The sequence below is a fragment of the Frankliniella occidentalis genome, unplaced genomic scaffold (genome assembly GCF_000697945.3).
Source record: "Frankliniella occidentalis isolate FOCC.00 unplaced genomic scaffold, Focc_3.1 Scaffold188, whole genome shotgun sequence".
In the NCBI taxonomy this organism is placed as follows: Eukaryota; Metazoa; Arthropoda; class Insecta; order Thysanoptera; family Thripidae; genus Frankliniella; species Frankliniella occidentalis.
The window spans coordinates 471,388-481,100 of NW_026267314.1; the positions used below are offsets into that span (position 1 = coordinate 471,388).

General features: G+C 43.4%; 2 protein-coding genes across 2 annotated transcripts in view; both read right to left on the bottom strand.

Moving 5' to 3' along the window:
• LOC113201824 (phospholipase A2 hemilipin-like) overlaps window positions 1-3,032 on the bottom strand; it is a 9,609-nt gene extending 6,577 nt beyond the window's left edge. Inside the window, exon 1 of the mRNA XM_026415753.2 lies at window positions 2,837-3,032. Coding sequence (XP_026271538.1) covers window positions 2,837-2,845 — 9 coding nt within the window. The 5' untranslated portion in view covers window positions 2,846-3,032. The remainder of the gene's footprint in view (window positions 1-2,836) is intronic.
• Window positions 3,033-3,501: 469 nt separating this feature from the next.
• Window positions 3,502-9,625, bottom strand: LOC113201758 (phosphatidylinositol 3-kinase regulatory subunit alpha; the record flags this gene model as incomplete). Its single annotated transcript, XM_052272123.1, is given in 9 exon segments — window positions 3,502-6,382; window positions 6,470-6,865; window positions 6,957-7,204; window positions 7,302-7,578; window positions 7,682-7,948; window positions 8,059-8,398; window positions 8,492-8,773; window positions 8,866-9,085; window positions 9,491-9,625. Coding segments are annotated over 9 exon segments (2,436 nt in total), but the record flags the coding sequence as incomplete, so codon positions are not given.
• Window positions 9,626-9,713: the final 88 nt, after the last annotated feature.

Here is a 9,713-nt window from a genome sequence, read left to right on the forward strand (position 1 = left end):
CGCCTCGCCCGCCACGCCCGCCGCCGCACGCTTTGGACCGGCCGGCCCGCCGACCTTGAGGTTTGCAGCGGCAAATGCTTCCGCGGTGGAAAGGCATGTGGAGTGGACAGAACGGAACGGAAGCAGGCTACATATGACACTCACTCTCACTCTCTCTCACACACACGCGCACGGGCACGCGCACGCGAGCCAGCGAGCGACAGGCGTGATATGTGTGACAAGACAAGCCGTAGTCACGGTTTTCTCAACCAATCGCACGCCTTGTTTGCTGCCGGTAGTGATCGCGCAGTGGTCAGACCGTTCATCGGATAATGTATCAACCACGCACGCGCTGGCGAGAACGTTTCGGAAAGATGTGACCCGCGACCATTCCCCCATACACCTCCACGAGGACCACCGCGCCACGACCTGAGACGGTGCCGCGCCGCGGCGGGTGGGCGCGGGCCGGCGCGCGACCCAGGAAGAACACGGAGCTGAGGAAACTCTCCGCCATTCATTCCCGTTTTACTGAGCGGTCTGCTATATCTGCTGACCTCTCCAGCCGTATGGGTTCACGTCCTCACGTTTTCCATTCAGGGGGAATCACTTTTATTTTCAGCGTTCAAGTGTATCTTTCCTTCCATTTCTGCGGTTCGTACACCTCCGTCGATGTAACACAACTAGACACTAAGCTTAACCTTTTTTAAGGGTAAACCTATTCAATCTATATGTTCGACCAGGATACGGAGCCAAGATTAAAATTTGCTTCCAAAAAAAATCGACGCACATACAAAAAAAGTCACCCTGATCGCGCACAGCCACAGAAGTTTGTCTTTTTGCTGAACGCAGCAAGGCGATTCGCAGGCCCGCGGGCGCCAGGTGCGCCAGCCAGGAGCCACGTGCGACAGGTACTCGCGAATTCATTAACTGTCAAAGAGGCCGAAACGATTCGAGTCGTGCATCACCTCGATACTGTCGCTACCTGCCGCCCGAACCGTCCAACGCACTATCGAAAGAGCCAGAGGGGGAAGTCATACTACATACAGTATGAAAGAAAGTTGATTTACCCCTATCACATCATGTGCTCATGTCGTGTATACAAGGCAACCTCACTTTGACGAGTCATCTCGACAAACCGCCATCGGTCGGAACGCCATGGTCTCTTGGCTTGCAAAAATTTTGGCGTACTCCATTTTTTGTTTGCCAAAATTGGATGTCCTTTTGAAAGAAGGCAAGCAAAGACCCAAAACATTGTCAGTCTCCAAAAGACGACCAAAAATCATAAAGTAGTGCCAACATTTTGGCAAGATCGGCGACCACGGCGTTTATAGAGTGTTTCTGTAGGGTGTGTTCGAGGGGGAAATCACTTGCGAAATAGTCCATACATACGCCTTCCCCCAAAATAAATGCGAAATAGTGCGAAAGTGCGAAACAATGGCGAAGACGAAATAGAGAAAAATAGACCCGAAATAGACGTGAAATGGTGAAATAGTCGCGAAATACCCCGGGAATGCTGCGAAATACCCAGAAATAATCCGAAATAACCGCATGTCACCCACAGGTGCACTCTGGCACCACTAGGAATACACATAACATAGGCCAATACATCACTTAGACACATGAGTCAACGTTAACACAGTGGATCGCATGAAGGCGTGCCATGGCGCGGCGCGACAGCCCCCCTCCCCCTCTCCCCTCTCCGTCAGCCCCCTCCCTCGCGACCGGAAGAGCGAGCTGCTAGTTTCCCCGCGGAATAACTCAATTAAGACAAACCCACCGTCCACCATTTCTTCTGTTTACACTCACCAAATATCATTGTTTTTTATATTATTTTTTAAAGAGTTTGCCCAACGTGCAAAGCACACCTCTGTGTTTGTTGTTGACTACAAACGAATACATACCTGACCTGCCATCAGCTGTTATTCGGGCGAAGAGGAGGAGAGATATAGGAAAAAACTATCGGCATTTGGTGACGCGATCTGCGAGGAGAGGTTTTCTTTTGCCTTTTATTTGACAACAGCCACTTTGGGCGGGGTTAAAGTCGACCACGACCACGCATACACTTATCCACTCGGGTATAACTCCGTAGTATATTTACTTGAACGCCATCACTTCAATTCTAATCGGTAAATGAATAGCCGCAGCAACGTTTAAAAATGACCCAGCAAAGCGTCCGCTGTCCGCCACAGAGGCAGGCTCAAAGCGCCTGGTAGGTAGGCAACATCTTCCCTACAGCGCATGTGTGTACGGCGGGGCAGCCTACCCTGAGCTTCGCAGGCGCCAAGCTCTCGAACAGAGGAAAGCCGACGTACTTTCTGGACGATCCTTTGCCTCCAACGGTAATGGTCGCCGCATTTTCCATGAATGGTGGCGCATTGCATTGATTCCTGCGAAGCCAGGGCAATTTTCCCTACAATAGGCAGTTTAGGGACCTCTCTTACAAATCGCGTAAACACTTTATTATTTAAATTGCGATGGAAAGTAAAGACCGACCCGAGATCTAAATCGCCCAAACGGCAGCGGGTCACAGGCCCAGGACACAGCTGCTGAAAAATTCCCTCCTTAATGCAAGGAGAAAATTGTGGAAGCAGGTGTCGTGACATATGGTCATGCAGCGATGATAGGATCAGCGATCGGCTTGACGACGGACTCGAAGTGTTAGCAGGGATTTTGCTTCATTAACTACGATTGGAGCGCGAAAGGGAAAAGGGAACGAACCCGAGAACAGTTCATGGAGAGCCCTGAAGGCCACCGGCCCTAGCGCCGTCACAGGTGGGCCATAGCCGAATCGATCCAGTCCGGAGTGCCAGCGATCGACCACACTGCCTGTTGGGAGTGTCCAACGGAAAGTACTCACCAACCCCATCTCTGGGCAGGCGAAGGTTCCCGACTTGAAGGTCTGTTGAGGCCGGCCCGACACTGGGCGGCTCGAGATGACGGTGTTGACGTTGTCCTGCAGCTGCTGGACCACCGAGCTGCAGCACTCGCAGCGCTCTTTACGCGTCGACTGGCAGCGGCTCGGTGCGGGGAGGGAGTCTTGTGAGCCGAGCGCGCAGCGCGGGGCCCGAGCCGAGGGGCAGAGCGCAGCAGGGCGCCGGCCCGGCGGTGGGGGTGCTGCTCTGCGTGCTGCTGCCCCCACCCCCACATCTTCCCGTGCTGGATCGATGTGAGGCTGTGAGCCTAGCCTAACACGAGCTGCTCCAGGAGGGAATGGCCGACCTGGTGCAGGGGTGCCCACCATGGCGGAAATAAAATCGGACGGAAATTGAGCGACAGTTAGAGTTGGGTGAGCCCCCCTTCTCCTGCCCAATGGCCATATGAAATGTCTGCAGCGGTCAGAAGCATTCTGGCGTGAACTGAATCCCGAAACTATTTTCTCGAGTACTAGTTTCTCCCTGTCACGAACTTCAATCTGTCACATTGGGACCGATTGAATGATTGGCTCCTGCAGTTACGAGAACGAGAGGGGAGGGGAGGGGAAGTCACTGACGTGACGGGGTAGTTAACAAAAAGTGGCAAGTGTAATATTTTTTAAGTAATCAATATACTTCTTTATTAGAAATCTTACAAACATCATATTTGTCTGTTGAACAAAGTACAGTACAATTATCACATAGCTATGTTCTCTAATGCCGGGAGACTTCCAATGTTACATGGAATACATTAAATTTTTAAACATTGGTTGAAAAAAAAATTGAAACAATTTTTAAGAGGCCAGATATACAATTTGTTACCCTATTATAAATTAAATCTAGTATAGTCATTTTCGTTTTCATAAATATACATCTATAGTGTATTAAAAATAAAAATTCAGTAAAATACCAGCCAACAGGTTGGTACCAACAGGTTGGGACTTCGATGGGTGAGTGATATGCCGCGCTAGTGGGCTGCCGGCAGACTGAGCGCGACGTAAGTCCCATATCATATCACACAGCCACAAACCACAAGACACTTACATCAATAAAATTGGAAACTTAAAAAAAAATAATAAGGAAATTTACAGCTTCAAAAAGTTTGAGATGTTACAAGAATGTTTTGACCAGTTGATTTGATACCTCACATTTTCTTCTCAGGCTGACTCTTGTAACAATATAATAGGTAATTTAAGCAGAAATGATTTGCAGCAGATTAAAAAGTGAAACAAGAGGCAAGAAAATGTAAGTTGACAGAGTAATAACATACCGTAATTTCTTTTAAAAATAGAAAGTACTGCAAATAGGCATCATAGAAATCACTTAAAAATATATACACATACTCTTGGACAATATGCATGGTGGACATGATTTGTGACAGTATTAAAATGAATAGTTATCACTCAGCAAAACCAACATTCCACAATGCCATGAAGCAATTCTACACACCTTAACATGATTTGAAAAACAAAATCCTTCTTCAATGTTGATTCTTACATATCAATTCAAAAATACAATTAGTGTACTCTGACTTAGAGTATCAATAATGTACTCTGACTTAGAGTATTGAGAAAGAATACATAGACAGATAAGTCCTGAGATAACTGGGATCACAAACATCAGTAAGTCTTCAGATTGCATGGAACATTTTCTGTGCAGGTTGAGGGAGTGCAAGTGAGTTAAAATGAAGTAAAGAATAATATTATAAAATAATATTGTCCTCAAGATTTTGTCTTTAAGTGCAAGTGCACAAATTTTCTTGGTACTGGGGTAACTTTTCTACCCCATTTCAAAATCATGTAGATTCAAGGTAAGTAGTAATTATTTAGCAATCCAACTTCTTTTTCTCATGCCAACCCAAAGCACAGAAATTGTTTCGCTTCTGAGCACATTCACAAGTGGCCATTCATAGAAACTATTGAGAGAAGATTTCAACGAGCATAAGTTTTATCATTATAAAGACTTTGAGCAGTCAAAATCTGACCCTTTTCTGGAGTGAATACAATGACAATGGGACTAGTATTCCGAGTAGAAATTTACTTGGGAGACCACCGCCACATACGAACAAAAGAATAGGGTCACATTTTGCAACTTCTTTCAACACAAAACAACAAATGAAGAGATTTAACAAAAATTGATTTTATAGAAACATCATAAAAAAGACCTATAAACAAGTTACTATAATTCAGCCATCCTACAAATTATAACATGGGTAGATTGACCAAAACAGTACACTTAAGAAGACAGGTAAGTTAGTAGCAAAATATTCGGCCATATTTTTAAAAAAAAGAAAAAGAAAAGAAATCACACAGAAGCAAAATATCAAATTCATACACCTAGGACTACAAAATTGAAGCAGGTTCCTGTATCACTTAATTTTTTCTCATGCACCACAAGGCAGCACCATAATCCAATTACTGCTTCTGACTTGCCTCGTATGGTATTAGATTTTTCACACAGATTTCATAATTCATTCACGTTCCTACAATATACACCTTGAACTGCCATACACTTTCATACATCACATTAATTCATGTTCCACCTATAAGCATTTCCTCAGACTTTTACCTAGCATTCATAGATACATACATACTACATAGATACATACATACACACACATACACACATTCACTCACAAAATTACCAATCATACTTCCATCTCACTGTGTAGATACACAGCCAGAGTATCGGTGGATCTCTTACTTATTCATCAAATATTGATCATATTTGTACAAAAGCTAACTATTGGCATAACACTGACATGCCATTAATAATCCATTATCACAGACATCTGTAGTTCTTCATCTTGCACACTTCTGAGTACGTATATTGATGTCTCTTCAGCAGTTTACTACTACACATCTTAGATGGGGAAGCACAGCACTTTGTGTTGTTGAATGTCTATTGCAATTAAAAAAACACCAAAAAGCAGAACGGTCATTCCTTTTGAAACCATAACCAAGTTATGGCAACAAAAGGTCTGCAATTCATTGAGAGCTAAGAAAAATTGAGCCACAAGCCTTCCTTTATCTTAGATCATAAACTTCATGAATTTGATGGTTTGGCAAAATGGCACATATGTGACCAGAACCCCCAAAACTCCTGAACTCACAAATAACATGATAAGATATTTTCAATAAAAATAAGTCCCCAACTTTTAAGATGTTAATTGCAAAGCACTGATGGCAGTGTTTGGGAAAACCAAGCTCTTCCTCATGACTCAGCGGTTTTGGGAAAGAGGCACATAGCCCTTGAGTTCGGGTACACCACCGACAGAATTGGAGGGATCCACGGGCGTGGAAGGAGGAGGAATTTTCGCACGAACTGGGTATAGTAAAGTAGTCACCAGGTGTTCATTGTGCTCTTCTAGTGAATTTGTTGCATAGTGCAAAACTAGTGCCTTGAGAGTCCTATGGATATTGAAGGGCTCAGCAAAACCATATCCCTTTTCCGTCTGAAGAATAATACAGTGGTTTGTTGTTCCTTTACATCTAAAGAAAAAAAAAATCAATTATTAGTCAATTTGAGTTAAGATAACATCAGCTTATTAGAGCAAATAGATTAAAAATGGAACTTACTGGATTGAAAGGGCATATTTGTTTGATGTTGAGGATGGACGAATGAGGAAAGTGCCATCAGGTCTATTGGCTAAAATACGATCTGCTTCATTACGGGAACATTCAGACAGGTACCAAGTTTTTTCATCATGATGAGGCCATCCATCAGTATCAGAGGCTTCTTCTTGCCCAATGTAATTTAAAATACGGTTCTTTTGGATCCCCAAATTCTTAAGACGTGAGATAAGCTTAGTGGAGGTTTGTTCAAGACTCTGAATCTCTGATTTTAGTTTGGTCATCTCTCGGTCAAGGCACCGGTTGTACGTGGTCTGCTGAGTGAGATTTTCATCTAGTTGAGCCTTGCTGTCTTCCAAAGACTTCAGTCGCCGAGTGAGAGCATCAACATTTTCAGACAATCTGTAGTAAGTGGATCATTTTTAGTAACAACAATTTTTTAAATAGATAGTTTCTCAAAAAACTTAATGTGACATTTCTAAAATTTACTTACCCTTTCATTTCATGGGGCTGCGCCTCTTTCTGGAACTTTTCTTGAGTTTTAATCTGTTCCTTGAACAAATTGATTGCTTCCCCAAAGGCCTCTAAAGCTTGTCTTTTAATGGCAATTTCTTGAGAAGACTTATTATAATCCTCATAAATTTCTTGAATGTGTTTATATTTATCATCCAGAATTTTTTGAGCTTCTTTGAGTTTCATTCCTATTTTTTCTATATCTTCTGAAGCCGAAACTTCATCCTCCTGTAAAGCAGAATGTGCACCATAAATGTTTAGTTAATTTCACAAAAACTCCAGCGTTAGAACCACAGAGATGGATAAATCAAACTTTAATTCTTACCTGTTGAAAACGTGACACAGGGTAACTTAATTTGATATCTAACGTTGGATTACAATGAGAAAGAGAGTTGTTGCTGTAGAATTTAATGAGTTCTGGGACCGAGTTGAAGTTGTAGGGTTCTACAAAACCATAACGGCCATTCCTACAGCATATCTTGATAAGTTTGTTGCTACCATCTTTTCTCAGGGTTAGAGTAAACTCTCCACTCTTATTAGAAGCATCACGGACCAGAAAAGTACCATCAGGAGTGTCCATCAGCTTATCACCAACATCTTCTCTGTAAAGGAAATAACAGTATGATAAAATAACATCCAAATGGCAAAACTTCAAATCACATGAATATTTCATCAATATTTCCCTCAGATAGTGTAGATTCTTACCGAGATATTTGACCCCAATACCATTCACACTCTTCAAGAGAGAGTTCAGAAGTACTTTTGTCTGCCTCAGCTTCATCTAGAGGAGTCCCAGAAGCTGAAGAAGGAAAGCCTGGTGTACCCGGTTCTCGACTCTGTCGAGTAATGGAAATTTTCCTGGGAGGTAGAGCAGGTGCTCTAGCAAACTCAGGAAGTTTTTCTCCCCATGGACCGTACATGAGGAGCATTTCTGTTATCCTAATGTGTGCTTCAGCATTATATACAACTTGTCTGTAGGATAGAAAAAATAACTGTGTGATTAAAAGGCATGGGAAAACAACATGACTAATGACAAAAGTAAGATCAATGCCTAGCTTTTCTTTAAATGAAAAGAAACTTACATGATACGTTCCCAAGGAGGTCGGATTAAAACATGGCAAAGGCTCTGAACAAGGACAGTTGGAGGTTCATGGATTCCTCTAGCATGCTGCTTCTGACACAGACGCACAAAGTGGGCCATGAGATAGGACAAGGTCGCCCGATGATGCGGAGGCAGGTCTTCATACAAACGCAATAGACATTGAGCGCACTGCTCGTCATTTCGGATGCGAGAGGCATCAATGAAGCGGTCATACCACATCACAGGGATCACCTGATCTGGCAATTCCCTTAGGTACTTATGGAGCACACAGGCCACCACACTCGGCTCATAAGAGTAGACGTTCAGGTGATTCCAATCCCCTGTAACAAGAAATAATGCAAGTCTTAAACATCTGAACATGCTATACAAACATTTATGAAAATGATGCCATAATTTGAATTAAAAACAATTACCTTCATTCAGGCGGGCTACAAGTGAGTTCACTCGATCTGAGGGTGGTGTGGATCGGTACAGCTTGTACAGGTTGAGTCCTACATCATTAATGGCATGTGTCTCCAGAGCTTGCACACAAAGCTGCACCAGCTTAGGTGCTGGCTGTTCCCGAGGATCAAACTCCGAACACAGGGCCACTCCAAAGGCTGGACTAGCCGGCAATCTTTGAAGCCGTTCTGTCTTCGGAACACAGGCCTGAAGGCCAGTAGAAGTGCATGTTCGGTGGGCAACAAGTCCACAATCTAAGTACAAAGAAAACATTCAATTAGTTTTGGAAGTACTTCAAAACAAGTAAAAGTAGTGGCTTCAGTGTTGACAACTCAAGAATATATACCTTGACATATGAGCCCTTGATGTTGAAGACCTCTAAGAAACTTTTGGCATTTATCACATCTTTGAAGCTCAGAGAAACTATAAAGTCGCATGTTATGAGTATTTGCGGTATCAAACGAATTATCGTCAGAAGCTAAGGGAGAGTGTAATGTTCTTGATTGCAGCTCCTCTACACAGACTAATATGGCTCTTTGATGGAACTCATCCTTGACACCCATATTCTGAAACAGATAGAAACAAATTATAAAGCTAGACTCCAACACTTCAAGGAGTAAAACCAACAGCATATAATTAGGAATATTATACAGAGTTGGTCACGGCAAAGAAACAAAAACCTCCAAAGTTGCTCGAGAGATAGAGACATTTTATTGGGCTTTGAATGCTTTACGCATAGTGCTATCTTCATTTTCTTTACAAGATAAGGCGACGAATAAAGCGACAAGTCAGCTTCTAATGTCTTATCAATCAATGATAATGAGGATCTCTCTGTCTTTCCTACTTCGTGACGGCCTGACTTAGAGTGTTGGACCAAATAAAGTCCCCACTCGTCTCCTACCCCCTGCACGGTGGGCCGAGAGCCCACATTCCCAGCCCCCTATCCCATCAGTCCACGGTTATATACTCACCACTAATTTTTCTTTGTCTAGGTGCAGAAGGTCTGAACCCTTTACATCTTTTGATTTGAATATATCCACGTAATTGTACATATTGAGGGCCGCCATCCACTCCACGACGTTGGCTGCGGTCCATTCAGAAATGTGCTGCAAAAGAGAAGAGAGGCAAACGATTAGAGTGCGCTCACAAAGCAACCCATTCACTCGCATTCACACAGCGCAGGTACTGCCCCCC